General features: G+C 33.3%; 1 protein-coding gene across 1 annotated transcript; it reads right to left on the bottom strand.

Moving 5' to 3' along the window:
- Positions 1-4,113: 4,113 nt before the first annotated feature.
- LOC126891552 (uncharacterized) lies at positions 4,114-9,651 on the bottom strand. Its single transcript, XM_050660729.1, has 3 exons — positions 9,048-9,651; positions 7,414-8,792; positions 4,114-4,125 (listed from the first exon to the last, which is right to left on the bottom strand). The coding sequence occupies exons 1-3, from the start codon at positions 9,649-9,651 to the stop codon at positions 4,114-4,116; spliced, it is 1,995 nt and encodes a 664-aa protein (XP_050516686.1).
- Positions 9,652-20,435: the final 10,784 nt, after the last annotated feature.

Here is a 20,435-nt window from a genome sequence, read left to right on the forward strand (position 1 = left end):
CACAGACGTGTCTGTGCTATCACAGACGACCACTTCCCATGGTGCGTAGTGCGAGCCGGTCCGCGTCTGTTGGCGATATTGCCGATCTTGAGAAGCCGTAGTTACTACGGACTAGTACGGACCAGCACAGACGCGTCTTTGCTACCACGGACGATACGCTTCCCACGGTGCGTGGTGCGAGCGGGTCTGTGTCCGTCCGCAATATTGCCGATCGTGGGAAGCCGCTATTAGATTTTTGTTTATCGTTAAAAATTAAATGATGGTTGTGAATTGTATTTTTTGTGTTATTTAATATTTTAGCAAAAACATAATCAGCAAAAATCTTATTTAAAACATGCGAACCGTTTTTGCAATCACAATCAATGCAGTGTTTAACTTATGCTTGTTATTTTATAGGTATGTAGAAATAGAATACTCAGTGTGTAAGATATCTTTTTATGCACCCGCTTTTGATCAAATTCGATGTTTTCGAAAGTCATACCGCTACGACTACTAGGGACGTGTAAGATATTTTTAAAACGTTACTAGTTACATGTACGGAACTACCGTTTTTTAGTTGCCTACTCAATTCAGTACAAGGATCAGTTACATCAGTATTTTGTAATCAGTATTTGTACTCAGTACCACTGAGAACCGGTATCAATAGTAACCGTTACACGTTTGCACTTATTTTGCCCGTCTCTATTCGTTACGGCAACAGCCGACGGTCGGGTTAGCTTGTGTTCAATATGCGGCACGCTAGAATGTACGTACAGGTCACTCGTCCCACCGGCGCAGGTTGTGACTCGCTTAGGTTCAATATGCGCCGGGGCTGTGAATCGAGTACTTGTCAGGACTGCGCATCGTCCGCGACTTCCAAATGCATTCGTGAAGATTAAAAACAATGTAAAGGCATGTATCCATTATGTTCACGCTGCCTCTTGCGCTCTGCGCTCCTCCAGTTGCTGCACATAGGGGATACGTTCGCGCTCCCGCAGCATGTAACGGTGCTCCAATCAGCGCTCCAACCGGTGGCGGTTTATATGTATAGGAGCCCATGTTCTATCCATTGGAGCAGTTGCTGGGAGCGCGGGGCACAAGAAGTTCACGAACATAGTGGGTACGTGCCTTAAAGAATCTAAGCTGGACTAGACTGCGACGATGCGAGGCGTCAGCGACCCACTATTCCGCTTCTTTTTATTCAATCGCCTTATATCCAAGCCCAATGAGACACGCAGTGAAAGTCCTAAAGTCGTACATAACCGAATCTATAAAAAGTGCGAAACAATCATCGGAGATGATCAGTATGGTTTCAGAGCCGGCATGGGAACAAGAGAAACCCTGCTCAGTTTACTAGTTCTGGCCCTATAATGCTACGGTTAACAGAAATATATATTTTATGCTTCATAGACTTCGAAAAAGCATTTGACAGAGTAAGACACGATCTACTATTAGAACGATTACAAGAAGTCGGTTTAGATGAGAAAGACATCAGACATCAAACTACTGAAAAACTTAGTACTGGAACCAAAACGCCAGAATTGGGATCGAATGTTCCACGTCCGCAGAGGTAGAAATTAGGAGGGGAGTTAGACAATGATGTTTTTTGTCACCCCTCACCCCTGCTATTTAATCTTTATTTCGAATTTCTATTTAAAAAGAGGCACTGGAGGATTCCAAGGATGAAGTCAAGGTGAATGGCGTAACCATCAACAGCATCAGATACGCCGATGATACGGTGTTGATTGCGGATTTCGACTTGGCACTACAATGACTCATCGGCAGGAATAACTGAGTCTGTGAGCAATTCGACATAAAAATTAACATTAAGAAAACCAAAGTTATGTCAATCCGAAAAAACCAGAATGTAACTCAACTTTGCAAAATAAACGAGCACATTTTAGAACAGGTCAATAAGTAACTGGGATGTTGGATAGATAGTACCCTAAATCTTCTTCTTCTTCTTCTTCTTCTTCTTCTTCTTCTTTTTGTATAGACATGACTCTGTCTGTTTTTTCAATGTGCCTCTAGTAAGATGTCGTTCCATCGTTTTCGTGGTCTTTCCACTGATCGTCTTCCTATTGGGGAACCGTCTCCCGCTGTCCTGACTATCCTGTTTGTTGCCATTCGGCTTATGTGGTCATTCCAGTCTATTCTTCTGTTTCTTACCCAGTTATTAATGTTATCCACCTTGCATCTCCGTCGTATATCTGTACTTCTAGCTCTGTCCCATCTTACCAGTCTTACCATCGATGTTTCGAAGGGTTTTCATCTCCGCTGTTTCGAGCAATCTTTTTGTCCTCTCTGTGTCGGGTCGTGTTTCTGCCGCGTATGTCATTATTGGTCTGATGACTGCTTTGTAAACCCTGCCTTTCATTTCTTTTCCGATATTTTTATTTCTCCATATTGTGTCATTCAGGCAACCTGCGGCTCTGTTTGCTCTATTCACTTGATCTTCCACTTCTGTTTCGAGCCTTCCGTAGCTAGATAGTGTGATGCCTAGGTATTTAAACTCCATCACTTGTTCTATTATCTGACCTTCCAGCACCAATTTACGTCTTATTGGATCTGCTGTTATAACCATGCATTTTGTCTTTTGTGCGGAAATTAACATGTTAAATTTTCTGGCCATTATGTTGAATTGGTGCAGCATACGTTGTAAATTATCTTCACTTTGAGATATTGATTAGAATACTAATCATTGCATCATCCGCATAGCAGATTATTTTAAGTTGTTTTTCTCCCATTTGGTATCCTTTTTTAGTTCTTACTTTTTTTATTATTTCGTCCATGATCAGGTTGAACAATAAAGGACTATAGGAATCCCCCTGTCTTATCCAATTGAAAGCTTAAATTGGATCAGTTAATTCATCGTCCACTTTTACTTTTATTGTGTTTTTCTGGTAGATGTTTTCGATCGTTTTAATTATTCCTAGAGGTACCTCTCTCTAGTATAACAAATGGATAACGTCCTTTAATGTGACCCTGTCAAATGCACTCTTAAGGTCCACGAAACATAAATATGCCGGTTTGTTGTATTCCAACGATTTCTCTTGAACTTGCCTCATTATAAATATAGCGTCAGTGCATGACCTTCCCGACCTAAAACCTTGTTGTTCTTCTGCTAATGTTATAATTTCATTCAATTTGTTTGTTATCACTTTGATTGTTAATTTTAATGTTGCGTTTAATAAGTTAATTCCTCTTTAATTCTCCGGGTCCGATTTGTCTCCTTTTTTGAAAGATTTATTAGGATGCTTGATCTCCATTCTTGTGGTATTCTTGTTCTATTATTTTTTGTATTAGTTTTAATAGTTGTTTAGTTAGATCTTGTCCTCCGTACTTTAGGAGTTCGTTCGATATTATGTCCTCTCCTGGAGATTTTCTATTTTTTAATTTTCTTAATGCTTCCTTTACCTCTCCCTCCTCGATGTTTATTTCATCGATTGTTGTAACTTCAGGTGTTGGTGGTTCATTATCGTCGCCTTTAGCAAATAGAGATCGGATGTAATCTGCACATGTTTTCTTCTGAATGTGTTTCGCTTTTATTAATTCGTTCATCTCCTTTCTTTGCCCTCTGATCATTCTCCATACTTCTTTTTGTGTTCCGTAGAAGTCGTCTTCCATCTGTTATTGTTATCCCTAAATCCTGATCTAGAAATATGATCAAGAATAGAACAGGCAACAGGCCAGAAAATCTTTGGAAAAAATCAAAAGACTGCTATGTGATCCTCGAATAAACGAATAAAATTCGAAATTCAACTACGTTTATCAGAATGTTACGTCTGTGGTCGACACTTTATGTAGTTGAAACGTAGACCCTGAAAACATTAACCGTAAATAAATTGGAGGCCATTAAAATGTGGATCTACCGGAGAATCCTTAAAATTTCATGGACATCGCATACCTCAAATAGGCAAAGAACGAGAACTTTTCAACGCCATGAAAATTAGAAAACCATTATACCTAGGCCACATACTAAGAAATAATAAGTACCAAAGGAAAAGACTATCGTGGTCAAGAAACATCCAATGGACAATGGACAGACACGAGTTTGCAATTGTAGTAGCCAATCTTGATTGAGGAGAGGGCACTTTAAAGAAGAATTTAGCAGTAATCAAACCTTCTACCACCTTATTCTTTTTTCTAAAAGAAAAAAAGGCATCAATGATGAACATCATTAATTCTAGACATGAATTTGTAAGGACTCTGGTCAATTAGCTCTCTTTATGGTACCTACATGGTTATATCTCGTTATAATTTTTTCTAGCTTAAAACCGTCTGCTTTAAAATCACAAGAGATGGTTAGGACCGATAGTTCCAACATTTAGTTTGTACATCAATTAGAACGGTGTGAGGTGACAATAGTTGTCGAAATAACACCCTGTTATAAAGAAGACACAACAATGACAATCGTATCGTTGATCTCTCTACGGTACTGTGGTCGCTTTAATGCAGAAGGTATTTTGTTACTATTTGGCCTCAGACAAACCCCAAATGCGGGACAGATACAGATAACACACGGTTTTCAGTTTCGGATTGTTGGCCCTTTTAAAAGGATACAGTGGCTTGGAAAGTCTATGGAATTTAAAGGCATGGAAATGTTAGTAATAACTATGTATAATAACTATATAATAACTTCATATGTATATGAATTTACATACCTACAGTGTGTCAAAGCCAAATGGAATAAATTTATTATTTCGCGAATGAGCGATTTTGGAAGTAAATCCAGAAACAGGTCAATTTTTATTTTTAAATTATGAGTTTTTGGCATTATAATATACAGTCTGTTCCAACGAAAATTTGACCCCCTCAGAAACTCAGAAACCAAGAGCTTCTTCAAAATTTAAAAAAACACGTCAAATTTTAAAGGATGGGGACGAATTTTCATGCAAAATTCATGCTCTTAAATGTAACTCCCTACTGCCCCGCATTTTTAATGGATGGGGACGAATTTTCATGCAAAATTCATGCCCTTAAATGTAACCCCCTACTGCCCCGCATCGACCCCCACTTTTTTTTTAAATAGCAAGTGTAGTCAAGTGGTACATCATTTGAAAGGTAATTTTTTTCTCTAAACAACGCTCTATTTTTTTAATTTACGTAATAAGTTTGAAGATAATTTTGGACTTAACAAATTTATTATAAATTAGTTAAATCCAAAATTCTCTTTAAGGTTATTCCGCAAATTAAAAAAAAATTGGAGGGTCCTGTAGACAAAACAAATACCTTTCAAATGATGTGCCACTCGACTACACTTGCTATTTAAAAAAAACTGTGGGGCTGATGCGGGGCAGGGAAAGGAGGACGAATTTTGCATGAAAATTCGTCCTCCCTCAATACAAATTGACATGTTTTTTTTAATTCTGAAAAAACTCTTGGTTTCTGAGTTACTGGGGTGGGGGTCAAATTTTCGTTGGAACACTCTGTATTTTTATATCATACTCTATAACGTCATGAATACGTCACTTATAGTGACGTCATCCGTCTGGGCGTGATGACGTAATCGATAAATTTTTTTAAATAAGAATAGGGGTCGTGTGCTAGCTCATTTGAAAGGTAATTCAATTCTCTATTCAATAATATAAACTTTAACATTATACAAGGTTTCCAAAATTTTTTTAAATTAAACTAATTGACAGAAAACTGAAATAAAATGTTTATTTGATAAATAACCGTTGATTTTGCCTTAAATTAAATGTTCAAACTGCCAAGAGGTAGGTGGATGGCAGCAGGAAAGGCAAAACAACACAACACAATATACCAACACAAAAATAGAAGTAAAAATGACTAATGAATCAAAATCGAAATCAATAAGAAAATTATAAACGCCAAAAAGATATGGTTTACAAACAAACGAAAATAAATAGAACAGTTATTTATTTATTTATTTATTTATATATTTATTTATTGAAATATACATCCACCAGGTATAAACCCATAAAGGTGTACATAAGAAAACTACATACATTGACTGAACACTTGATGACAAAATATAAAATAAAATAAAGAATAACCAAAAATGTTTCTGTTGTTAATGCACATACACAATAATAAACAAAGACCTTAATAAAGAAAAATAACATGGCATCAATTCGATAAGCTATTGCGTATTTCGCGTTTAAAGATGTTAAAACTAAGAAAAAAAATGTCCACAGATCTTAAGTTATTGACACTTCTGCACATACTTTTTATCGGACAATAGAAATTATGTTGCGAATTAGGCACCGAAATATGAAAAGTTACACCTGAACGTGACACAGCTCGTGGTACATTAAAGTCTACAAGACTAAGCAAAACATCGCTATTAATTAGGCAATTGACAATTTTGAAGATGAATATTAGGCCGTTTATTTCACGCTGCTTACGCAGTGAATGGAATCCAAACTCAGAAAGGAGTAAATTATAGCTATAGCCTCTAACCGGATATCTGTTATATTTTTTGAGGTAACAATATCTTAAGAATCTTTTTTGAACAGATTCAAGATTAGAGACAAGTTCTGCATGATTAGGATTCCATACCACGCTGCAGTAATTAAGTTTACTACTAACTAGTCCAAAATATAAACTACGCAAAGCTTCCACAGACGTTACATCTCTGCAGCTTCTAATAATATATCCTAAAGATTTGGTTGCTTTAGAGACCACGGTATTAATATGAGTTGAGAATGTTAATTTACTGTCAAATATAACACCAAGATCTTTAAACTCTGAGCTAAAAGACAGTAAAATGTTGTTGACCTTATAATCGAAATGTATGTTATTGATCTTTCGGGTATAGGACATTACTTTACATTTCTTTATATTTAAGGATAGTTGATTATCGAAACACCATTCATTAATGGCAGAGATATCCTGTTGAAGTTTAACGCAGTCGGAAATATGGTTAATTTTGCGAAATATTTTCATATCGTCCGCGTACAACAGTGTTTCAGAGTCTACGATGGAGCAGATATCATTAACAAAAAGGAGAAATAATAAGGGACCCAGATTTGACCCCTGAGGTACTCCAGACGTGGCAACAAAACGAAAAGATCGAAAGCCTTGATATTCTACGAACAAACTCCTATCAGTTAAATATGATTTCAGTAATATTTGAAAGTTATTGGAAATTCCAAACTGATCGAATTTTGTTAGCAATTTATTGTGTGAGACTCGGTCAAATGCTTTACTGAAATCAGTGTATATGACGTCCACCTGTTGTCTTGAATCTAAAGCTGACGAAACATATTCTGTAAATATACAAAGATTTGTTGCCGTACTCCGAGCTTTCACAAAACCATGTTGACTGCTGGTAATCAAACAACGCACATGAGCATACAAGTAATCTGTCAAGATAATTTCGAACAATTTAGAGAATGCTGATATAAGAGCGATAGGTCGATAGTTAGATATATCAGAGTTTGAACCTGATTTAAAAATAGGACAAACTCTTGTATTTTTCCACGCAGCTGGAAATGCTGTTGTCTTAAGAATGAGGTTAAAAATTACAACAAGTGGTTCTATGAATGACTCGACGTGACATTTAAGTATCGAAACAGGAAAATTATCAGGACCGCAGGAAAATTTATTTTTTAATTTCTTTGCACCTTCTATAATATCGTTACTGGTAATTTTACCGATATTAAAGTAAGAACTTGGATTATAATTAAAATAAGATGTAACAGAAGGAGAGCTATTACTATCAGAAATATAAACACTCTTAAAGAAGTTTGCAAATGCGTTTACTATATCTTGACTCGTGGTAAACTTATTACTACCGTATTTCATCAGACCAGGTATCCGTGATTTATTATTTTTGGCATTAACAAAGTTCCAAAATTGTCTCGCATCTGACTTAAAAGAATTTTGGGATCTTTCAATAAATTTTTTATATTCTAGTTGTATTTCTAATTTAATAGTTCTCCTGAGATCTTTAGCTCGTTGGAGGTAAAAACAATATTTACTTCGTCTATACATTCTCAGATAATGATGTTTACGTTTAACTTTGGCGATTATTTCAGATGTAAACCATGCTGGATATTTTTGAGATCTAGTTGAACTAAGTGGAACACATTTATCTATAATTTCTTGGAGAGACAAACTAAACGAATCTACAGCAGAATCTACATCTGAAAAATGTTTTAAATGACTCCAGTCCATTTCGGTTAAAAGTTTGTTAAATTTATTTACGTTATATTTTCTAAAATTAAGACGTTTCTGATTCGGAACAAAATATTCATCTTCTTTGACTTCATACGGAAAATAACAAGTTAAAGCAGGATGATGATAATCAATAGGAACTAAGGCATTGACTTCAGGTGTAACTTCGCAACTAAAAACTGACGGTGTTACAATCAAATCTAATATCTTTCCATGTATATTTTTTATTTTGTTACATTGTACAGAATCTGTATAGTTTAATAGTTGAACAAATCTATTAATTAAAGGAGTTATTTGACTATTATTAACATAATATGCCGCAAGATCTGTTAAATTAAAATCTCCAATCAAAACGACCTCATGAGTTTCATGGAAAGTTTCAATATAGTCAAAAAAATCAGAATACTCACTAAATGTCACGTTAGGTGGAATATAAACTGTTATAAAGAAGATTGGTTTGATATTGGTTTTGAAAACTTTAACACATAAAACATCAATTTTTTCTATAGGAAACACTACACTATGTTGTTCTGAATGACACACGTTATTATTTACAGCAAAAATCACTCCTCCTCCAAACTTGCCAAAACTTCTATCTTTACGATAAACTGTGTAGGTGTCTTCAGGAAATAGTTCACTACTGCGTACTCCATCCCGAAGCCAAGATTCTGTGATTGCAATAATGTGATATTGTGATATTAGGACATTTTGAAAAAATATAGTTGTTTTCGAATTTAGACCGCGACAGTTTTGATAGTATACAAAAAGGTTGTCATTATTTTTCGGTGATCCAGTGGATGATACTACAGGTTTTTTGAGACAATAAATGGTAGATTATTTTTGTATTTTATAATCAAATTTTTTTCACCTGCTGCCAAACGATCGCTAAGTTCCTTTTTGATTTTTGAAGTAGATATACTCACGTTGCATAACAGTTTGATCTGACCTCATATATATATTCTTATAACAGTCTAATGATTTGAGTTTGGGATTTAGCTTTAAAAAATTAGTCACTTGATTACTATTCGGAAACGTAACTTTAATTGGACGACATTTATTTGAGTTGGCTGACGGTTGTAGAACTAAACGGGAAACATGTAAACCATTTAATTGCGGATTTCGATTCATTGATATAGCTGTAAACATATTTTCAATATAAGCTTGCAAATGAATTTCAGTTTCAGGAACACCAAATATTAAAATATTACTTTCTTTTCTTTTAATTTGGTTCAACTCTGTCGTTATTTTTATCATATCGAAGGAATCCCCTTTTTTGTTTAAGTCAATTAGGCTTGCCTTAATTGTCTGTATTTCGACTTCGTGGTCAGTTTTTATTTTTGTTATTTCAGTTTTTAGGTCGTCGATCTTTTTCTCATAAACATCAAGTTTGCTATTTAAAATTTGCACTATACCAGCAGAAACACTATCGACGATGGATTTAATAAAAGTTTGATCTTGACAAAGTTGTTTAATAGATACGTCGGCCGCACTTCTTATTTCAAGTTGCTGTTCCCTGGTTAATGGCATATTTTACAAGGAAACGATGCTGATTGTCGAAAAAGAAAAAATTAAGTGAAAATTTAGTAGATACTTTTAACTTTTTTAGAAGAAGATTGAAAAAGTTCGAATAATAATATATTAACAACACTTGGTTAATTAACAGTAACACAGCAGGTCAACATACGTGTTCACTCAACGGCGGTCGAACTACTACTGAAAAGTTATAAGAAAAGTACAACATTGTACTGGAAAATAAAGAAGTTAGCAGGAAAGCAAAGCAAAAACGAAGAAAATTTATATTTTTGGACAAGGACAATACATTGTGACATTGAGGTCTTAATGTGAAACAAATATATTGAGGATTTACCTGAAAATAAACCGAAAGTAAAAAACGACAAAAAATCAAATTGAAAAAAAATAAAATGTTTGGTCAGTTTTAATAGAGATGGAAAAAGACTGAGGGAGAGCTATATTCAGCAGTGAATAGATCCGATTTGAATGATGATGATAATGATGATGATGGATGTACTGATCTGACTGGTTACTCTTATTAAATATCTTTACCAATTCAATGTGGTAAAAGTACGACTAAAATCAAGCGTCCACAGACCCGCATCGTACGCATCGTACGCAACGGATTTTAGTTTGACAATCGATAATGCGATCCGTACGATGCGGATCAGTGGACGCGGTTACATATAAGTTTCTGTACAAGGCAAACTAAAATCCGTTGCGTTCGATGCGTCCGAAGCGTACGATGCGGGTCTGTGGACGCTTGCCTTTAATCAGAAGTATTACGTAACGCAGGTTGGGAGGGGGGTCAAAAATCTTCAAAAATTGCATTACGCAATAAGTAACCTCCCATAAGAGTGCGTTACGTAGGGGGGGGGGGGGTTAAAAATCTTCAAAAACCGCGTTATGTAATACTTGAACGCTCCCTTAGACAAGCATGCGTTTTGTTACTTGACCTATTCAATATTTATGGTGAACATGTCATGAGAATGGCTTTAGAAGAATGGGTCGATGGACTAACTCTGAAAAACAAATCTCCAATTAGTGCAGTAACAAGCTTTTCACCTCCGATTTCGTTGAACCTTCATCGATTTTCATGACAATTGATAAGTAGTTAGAGGATACCTCAAGGAACAAAGGTGACATGATGCCAATATGCGCTTTTACCCTGGGGGTGGATGCCACCCCTTCTCGAGGGTAAAAATTATTTTATTAAAAATAATATCATAAATCGATAGAGAGACAAATTCTAAGCAAAATTTGTTATATAAAGTTATTAAAATAAATCAATACTTTTTGAGTTATTAAAGATCAAATATTTTATTTTTTCGTAAAAAAGTGCATGTTTTAAAGCTGGTTTTCACGTATAACTCAAAAACTATAAACTTTTACAAAAAAGTTATTATTATCAAAATTAAAGATAATAAAATATTGAATACACTCCTCACTTAAACAATTACACTATTGTTAAATTAAAAGTGAGTTATGGGTACTTAATTGAATGTATATTTTTTTCGACGAGTACTCAAATCTCAGTATTCAAGCCTAAATATCGAGAAAACGATGAATTTTATAAAATATATCTGCTATACACTTGTCAAAGTTCCTCAAAATACCTATCAAATGAGCTCCAGAAGGAGTTAATAGAATCAAAATTAAGCAAGTTATGATGAAAATAAGAGAACCCTTTCGATTTTTTTAGGAAAAAGTTAAAAATAAAACATACGCTATTTCCACAAAAATTAAATTTTGTAATAGTCCTTACAAGAAATTCTTTATATTAGCATAAGTAATAATTTCAACAATTTTGATCGGTTTAGAATGCATATTTTTGAAAAAAAGATGTAATTTAAAAAAATCAGAATTTTTAAAATCATCGTAATTTTCATTTCCTTCTGATAATAACTCAAAAAATACTCAATATACTTAAATATGATATATAACCAAATTTTAGTTTTTTCTGTATGAAATATTTTACTTTTTTTACTATTTCATTGGGGTGAAAATAACCGAGATAGAAACGTTTAAAACTTATTTTGCTGCGAGTACAATATAACCGGGGCCATTTAACCTTTGATTTTTAAAAAAGTACAGGGTTTAAAAGATTAAATATCAACGTGGTTTAATAGCCTCTGGAATTATCTTTCAAATGGTTTTTAGACATACAAGATATCGTAAAAATTAACGGAGTTTCTAAAAAAACGATAACTTTTGTTGGAAAATTTTTTAAAAGCTAAATTTTGAAAAAATTTTGGTGCATAAATTTTAATGCTATTAACTTGTTCGAGATCTTATTTGATAGATATTTCTAAGTACTTTGACAAATGTTTAATAAGTTTATGTTCTAAAATGCATTATTTCCCGTAATTTAAGCTTGAATACTTAGATTTGGGTACTCGCCGAAAAAAATATACATTCAATTACCTACAACTTACTTTTAGTTACCATTAAAAGGATTTTATAGTAAAGCTTTTATTTCATTTTTTATTAGCTTCATTTTGGTAATAATAACTTTTTTGTAAAAACTTATAGTTTTTGAGTTATTTATGAAAAATCGGTTAAAAACATGCATTTTTCTCACGAAAAATTAAAATCTTTGATCTTTAATAACTCAAAAAATTTTGATTTATTTTAATAACTTTATATAACAAATTTTGCTTAGAATTTGTCCCTCTATCGAATTAGGGGGTTATTTTACCATGTCACCTTTGTTCCTTAAGATTTCGTCTAACCAGTCACCAATTTTCATGCAAATCGATGGAGGTTCAACGGAATCGGAGGTAATAGCTCATATCCACCTTCAGTGACTGCACTAAATTTAAGATTTCTGTTAATGATACTATACTTATAGAAGCAAATGAATAAGAAATACTATCTGCGAAGAGTTGAGTTGGAAATCATTAAAGTTTTAGTATAACTAACTATAGTAACTGCGAAGACGTATTGGTATGGCAAAAAATGCGATGAGTCGCCTAACTAAAGTTTGGAAAGACATATCTCTTAAAAAATAAAGATAAGATTGGCGATTGCATTTTTGTATTCTCAATAGAGACCAATGGAAAAAAAATTGTTTGGAGTATTGGAGGGAATCACGATCTTCAGCAATGGACAAACGACAAGAGAGAGGGTGACTATTCATTGGATTTTGTTTTATGTTTTGTATCTAATACTAACAGCAACACCAAAAGGATATTCAAAAAACCACAAGGCAAATGATAAAAACATCAGAAAAAATCTCTATCTATATTTTAGTTTTTTAAGCATGCCCACTCTCCCAGCAGGGATCCATATGAGAGTAACACCGAGCCGCAAGCTCACATCTCTTGCCATGCTGATTATTCATATAGTCCATTCTTTCACGGTTTTTGCTCTAAATTTTAAAGAACCGCTTGGATTGACATGAAATTTGGCATACGTATAGCTTACATGTCAAAGAAAAAAAGTGATATTGTGCCGATGTGTGCTTTTGTCCTGGGGGTGACTTTCACCCCCTCTTGGGGGTAAAAAAATATATGTCGAAAAAGTAACTTTTGTTCTATAGAGCTTTTTCGCCAAGTCAACACTTTTCGAGTTATTTGCGAGTGAATATGTTCATTTTTCAACAAAATAACCACATTTTTAGACGGTTTTACGCAAATAACTCAAAAAGTAAGTATTTTGTCGAAAAAAACGTTCTTATCAAAAATATAGCCTATAAAAAATTTTAAAAAATGGTGTACGCGTTAGTCTCTGGATCTCGTAGAACCAGAGTTATAGCCAATGAAAAATAGATTCATATTCACCAAATTTCAAATAGAATATTTCGACGTGAAATATCCAAAAAATTAAGCACTTTTTGGGAAAAACCCATTATAACTTTTTTAAAGTGTTTAAAAAAAGCTTTATTTGAGCTAGTTACGCTCAAAATAAAGTTGGTCCCTTTTGTTTTTGCAAAAAAAAATCGGGAAGACCACCCCCTAGTTAGCAACTTAAATGAAATTAATCGTTACCGCTCCACAAATTATTTTACTTATGTTGTGTTTATATCATCTGCAAGTTTCATCGATTTAAAGTGCTTATTTTTGAAAAAATTTGGTTTCAAAGTAAAATTTTTAAAAATTTAAATTTTGAAAAATATGTTTTTTTCAAAATAACTTAAAAATTGTTAGAGATACCAAAAATCTCGAAAAACAAAAAAAGTCATATTTGCTTTTCTGAATATCATATATTTTTTGTTTTCCTGTTAGACAAAAATTTATTGAGATTTGGTGTTTCTAAATTTGCATACATTCGTGATCAGTGACTCGTTCAACCCATTTTAACTACATCCCTTTCAATAATAAGGACTTTGAACTGATTAAACTTACAGATCATATAAACAATATATACACGAGTCAAGAAACTTGTGAAGTCGTAACGATTAAGTTCATTTAAGATACTAATTAGGGGGTGATTTTCTCGATTTTTTTTTCAAAACCAAAAGGGACTAACTTTATTTTGAGCGTAACTTGTTTAATTTTGATGCTAGAATTTTTTTTATAAAACAAAAATGAAGCTTTTTTCAACACTTTAACTAAGTTGTAATGAGTTTTCCCCGAAATGTGCTTCATTTTTGGTTATTTCACATTAAAGTATTCTGCTTATAAAGTATAACTCTGCTTCTACTAGGTGTAGAGACGTGATATATTCACCATTTTTTTTTTAAATTTTACAGGCTATATTTTTGCTAAGAATTATTTTTTTCGACAAAATACTTACTATTTGAGTTATTTGCGAAAAACCGTCTAAAAGCGTGGGATATTTTGTTGAAAAAATGAACATATTCACTGCCAAATAACTCGAAAAGTATTGACTTAGTGAAAAAACTCTATAGAACAAAAGTTACTTAAAATTAGCCAGTTTATCCATTTCCTGACTTTCCTTGGACGAATATTTCTTCACCCCCAAGCGGGGGTGAAAACCACCCCCAGGGCAAAAGCACATATCGGCACAATATCACTTTTTTTCTTTGACTTGTTAGCTATGTGTATGCCAAATTTCATGTCAATCCAACCGGTTCTTTAAAATTTAGAGGTTTTGCAATATTTTACCGTTAAAGAACGGACTAATAGGTCTATCGATATACCAGTGTATTCTAGTTTATCAAGAGCAGATCTATTTAGATTTTAACTAGGTACTATCTTAGTATTTTTGTTTTCTGACCAGGCTTTTAACCATCGATCCGACAGATTATTCACAGTGGAATACGACTCGGCTGCCTAGACACTTGGTTTAAAAAGAAGAAGAACTTACCCATTTAAAATGGATTAGAAGATTATGGCCAGATATTATACACGGTAGATTAGGCTAGTCATATGCCGCTCAATGCATCGAGGTGTAACGCCGACATAGGATTGAGTGGTCTAGCCATCTTTGTCGGTCACATGCGCGGGGTCGCTTGATTAAAAGAGAGATAGACCAGCGATCGACTGTTTCCATGCTGTTTCCGCGTTACGCTTTTTTGGTGAGTATTACGTGTCTACCCTTGACATGTCTCTGATTATGACCACCACAAGAGAAAACCAAAAATATGGAGTGCTAAGACGTCAATGAAGTCACGTTGACTTGAATACAGATATCTAGATTATCCACGAATATTTTGCTTTTCCTATTAGATAACACAATAGTATTAACAAAAATACATAATAGTATCTCCCTTTTAAATAAATTATAGCGCGGCCCTGTAATTTTTAAATGACAAGATTATATCGCAGTCCTTTACTTTTCAAATCAGATATAACATAATTTTCTTCATTGTACTAGCAGACAGTGTGTGCATTCGAATAAATTAGGGACATATTTAATTGAACACATATGACTTATCATGTTACATTTTTTAGTAGGTACAAATAATGGCACGAGAGATAATATCATCAAACACATCGGTTAATACCCGTATCTGAGTACACTTCAGTAATAGTGAAAATCTGTCTAGCTAGATTATCAGAAAGATTCGTTTTGGTTAACACCAAAATGGATGCTTTCTTTATTTCATACATGTACCTATCTATAGGTATACAAGCTATACGCAGTGCTGGATTAAGAATCATGGGGCCCCTAGGCAACCCAAACTAAAAGGCCCCTTAAGAAACCTCAGCCTTCTTCCTCCAAAACCACGGAAAACTTATTCATCTCCGAGCGGTATTCCATAGATATAAGATGTAACGGCGACAGTTTTTAATAATTTTTATTTTTGAAAATGACCGTTCGCCTGAGCGTAAGATAAGTCTTAAAAGCTACTGGCACATTTGGAAACGTCGATTCGAGTTTGTTCTCATTAGTGAAGCAGGAATATATTGTTTTCCCTATAAGTCTTGAAGCTGGGCAATAAAATATTTGACTGCACTAGTTCATCTTCAATTTCAGGATGAGTATCATCAGGATCGTTTTCTTGTAGATTTGAAGCACACTTCTTTATTTGAGTATCTATCACTCAGTTTTAGAAAAATACACAAAACATCAAAACACTGAGTTCAACGACTCGTACGCTGTGACCGACGACTCAGCTTAGTAATTAGCTTATTTAAAATTGGTAGATACGTCTCAATTTTTAAATTTTCTTCTAAATGATAAACTTCATTGGAATTAGCATCATCAAAATGTAGTTTTCCTGCTGGCTGTCGTTTACTCTCGTCGGAATATTAAGAGTATTAACTAGTTTTTATGGAAAATAAACCACAATTTATTAAAAAATGATTTTATTAACGTTTCGACGCTCAAATCAACAATTTTTGACAACGACGCCGATTTGGGCGTCTAAACGTTAATAAAATCATTTTTTTAGTAAAATTGTGGCTTATTTCCCATAAAAACTAGTTAATTGCCAAAATACCACAAAAAAATAGCTTCAGAACAACATTAAGAGTATTGAAGATCTCAAGCCTTCTGTTCGTAGTAAGCAAAAATTATCTCTTTGGGATTTTAAGAACTCTAAATGTGAATTTAGAAGCTGGACTGCAGTTTGAAGTTCAATCTCTTCTCTCTGTAATGATTTACTGACAGCGTTGATGCGTTCTAGAATTTGTTGCCCAAAACTCATTCAATATGAATGTTTCTTTTTTTGACAATTATTTTAACAAACACAGCCTCACAAACTGTTTCAACTTTCTGATTAGTGTCTTCAGCAAGAGTATGAAGAGCAGACTTGAAGGCGTTGTAACCTTAGACAAAGCTCTTGTTGCATCAGCCCTTGCACTCCATCTAGTGCTGCTTGTTCTTCTAGATCGTGGCGAATGGGATCGCTTAGTGGAGTTTCATTTAAGCATTTGACTATAAATTCCCAACGGTGGGTACTTTACTTACTATTTGATCAACTACTGCACCTAACTACACGACAACAGGCATTCTCTTCCAAAGAACAAAACCAAACTAAGAAGAAATAAGGGGCTAAATGATAAATTTCGCGGGAAACTAGAGCGAAAGGCATGGGTAGTGGTGGAGAGGGTAGGGAGGGAAACCGTAGTACTGTTACTTCCACCAAACGGCTTCTACATTAGCGACTTATTCTCACAACATAGGCTTTCTATGTGAACAAAAGTATGCATTGTTATGTTATGGTATTGCGTGATAATCACTTATATGGTATTGCGTGATAATTGAATTTCTTAACATAATAAGATTTATAGTTTTTATTTAATTATGATTATTATTTTTTCGTCTTGGGCCCTGCGAGGCCCCCTTTGGAGCCGAGGCCCCTAGGCAATTGCCTACTTTGCCCAATGGTTAATCCGGCACTGTTATTCGCGGTGTGCAAGTACTTGGAAGGGAATTGAAAAACGATCGTGCGAGAATAGCGGAGAAATATTGTAGCTTTCTTAAATAATTCAGTGTCAATTGAAATTGTCAAATTGACGTATATTTCATATCTACTGTCAATGAAGAAGAAAAATTATATATTGCACCACAATGTTGATACGATATGCAATTACTATACAGGGTGTTTCATTGGGAAACGGAAATACTTTAATGGTGAATAAAGGTCACCGAGCCGGTTCTAGATATAGTACATTTTTTGCCCTACCTACTTTTATAACCGAGTTACAGGGTGTTTTATCGATTTTGCCCATTTCTTTCCTAAGCAATAACTTTAGAACCACCCTGTATATTTTTTGATATTTGGTACACATATGTCTCATTCAAAACCTAAACGACCGACATACTAACCATAAGAAAAATCCAGGTCCGGATTAACAAAAAATTATAAAGTAATTGTGACCTTAAAACAACACCCTGTATATTGAAATTTTGAAAATCTGTTTGCATATTTGAAAAGAGCACAAAAAAGTAAGTTTAATGGTTCGCTTCAATTTTTCGGCCAGACAATGTTATGACTTTTATTTTGAAATTATATTGAATTTTTTAAGAACTTTGACATTAAAAAGCAGATATTATTAACTTTTAGTTATAAATTATTAAAGTTAATCAATAAATACTCATTTTCAAAATAATCAATACTTATTTACCACATTGGAACGACCCAATTACTAATGACAAGAAAAATCCAGGTCCGGATTAAGAAAAAAATATAAAGTAATTGTGACCTTGAAACAACACCCTGTATATTGAATTTTTGAAAATTTGTTTGTGTATTTTAAAAGAGCATAAAAAACTGCGTTAAAAGGTGCATGTGAAATTTTTGCGCAGATGATTTAATTACGGCAATTTTGAAATCATATTGATTAATTATGTCAAGGTAACAAGAAGCTGCCAGAAAAATTAAGAATAATCCCAATGAAATTAGAAAATCGATTCGAAATATTTTAAAACGAGCAAGGAAATGCATCGAACAAAATGGCGGACATTTTGAGCAACTGTTATAGTTCAAATATTTTTCATTTATGTTAAATTGTTGAATTGTAACGAATTTTTGTTTTATTAGATATAGCAGTTTTTTTAATTCTTTACTAAATCATTAAAATATCCCAATTCTCGCAATTCTAATTTTTAATGATGTGCATATAGCTACAAATCCAGAGAATCTATAAAGCCAGCGTAGTAAATAAGTATTAAGTATTTTTAAAATAAGTATTGATTCATTAACATTAAATTATTATTAAAAGTTAACAATACCTGGTTTTTAATCTCAGAGTTCTTTAAAATTTCAATATAATTTCAAAATTGATGTAATTAAATCAACGGCGAAAAAATTAAAATAAGCCCTTAATCACAGTTTTTCATGCTCTTTTAAAATGCGCAGACAAATTTTTAAAATTTCAATATACAGGGTGTTGGTTCAAGGTCACAATTACTTTGTATTTTTTTTCTTAATCCGGACCTGGATTTTTCTTGTCATTAGTAATTGGGTCGTTCCAATGTGGTAAATAAGTATTGATTATTTTTAGAATGAGTATTTAATCATTAACTTAATATTTTATAACTAAAAGTTAATAATATCTGCTTTTTAATGTCAAAGTTCTTAAAAAATTCAATATAATTTCAAAATTAAAGTCATAAAATTGTCTGGCCGAAAAATTGAAGCGAACTATTAAACTTACTTTTTTGTGCTCTTTTCAAATATGCAAACAGATTTTTAAAATTTCAATATACAGGGTATTGTTTTAAGGTCACAATTACTTTATAATTTTTTGTTAATCCGGACCTGGATTTTTCTTATGGTTAGTATGTCGGTCGTTTGGGTTTTGAATGAGACATATGTGTACCAAATATCAAAAAAATATACAGGGTGGTTCAAAAGTTATGGCTTAGGAAAGAAATGGGCAAAATCGATAAAACACCCTGTAAATCGGTTATAAAAGTCGGTAGGGCAAAAAATGTACTATATCTCGAACTGGCTCGGTCACCTCTATTCACCATTAAATTATTTCCGTTTCCCAATGAAACACCCTGTATAAAGGTAAATTTAATTAATTGTATTTTGCTTGCAGTACTGCATTTTAATAACTAATTTTATCTACTACATACAATTGTTTACGTTTTAATAACATAACCTGAATCTTATTTTTTCTTCTTATTATTTTTTTGGACTATGGCCTTGACAATTATCCAGTAACCAGCAGGCACGTAGCCAGGAAAATTTTTTGTTACGTTAGACGGTAAGGTATTGAAAAAATATTCAGAATAAATTTTAGATCCATATGCAAAATTTGAAAAAAAATATTTTAATATTTTAAAAATTGCAATAACAAGTATTTACTATTTTAGTAAGATATGTTTATGTGGAAGTTAACCAGTACAGTAGCTAAATATCGTCTCTTAAATTAAGTGCATTTTACGTTAGATATACCCGTTGAAAAATTACAAGAGTGAGTTGGTGAAGTTCCTGAGTAGAAGTTGCATCAGGGGCTCTGTAAGTCATATTACATTACATCAATCATCAGTAATAACAAGAATAACCATTTAATAACACAAGAATAACCTTAAATTATTTCAATTAAACAAGAATTTGTTATCTTTTTGTGTTTTACACCGGTTAATTGGCTTGTTATTGTCTTAATACAGGACCGTAATCAGATCAAATGACTTATTTCAACATTAATTTAAATGGATAACATCAATTCCGAATTCGCTCAAGAAATGAGCTCTATTCCACCACCAACACCTATAAAAACGTATTCATCCATTACCAGTACTCCTTCTAATGCTAGTTTTCCATCCAGAAAGCAATCTGTTTTATTCAGTTCATTGGAAAATGTAAAACTTGAAGATTACCTTATATCACTTGGATCAGTTATATCTCCAAAAGATATACTATTCATCTCACGTATATCTAATAACAGAATTTGTATTTATTTATCTAAAGAAGAATTAGTGGACACATTTAT

The sequence above is a fragment of the Diabrotica virgifera genome, chromosome 1, assembly GCF_917563875.1.
Source record: "Diabrotica virgifera virgifera chromosome 1, PGI_DIABVI_V3a".
Classification (NCBI taxonomy): Eukaryota; Metazoa; Arthropoda; class Insecta; order Coleoptera; family Chrysomelidae; genus Diabrotica; species Diabrotica virgifera.

Bases quoted from the DNA above. Each gene is read 5' to 3' on its own strand.
- LOC126891552 (XM_050660729.1), bottom strand. From the start codon at position 9,651: ATGCCATTAACCAGGGAACAGCAACTTGAAATAAGAAGTGCGGCCGAC. The intron at 8,793-9,047 runs GTGAGTATATCT...TTGCAATCACAG, and splicing joins AGATCAAACTGTTATGCAAC to AATCTTGGCTTCGGGATGGA.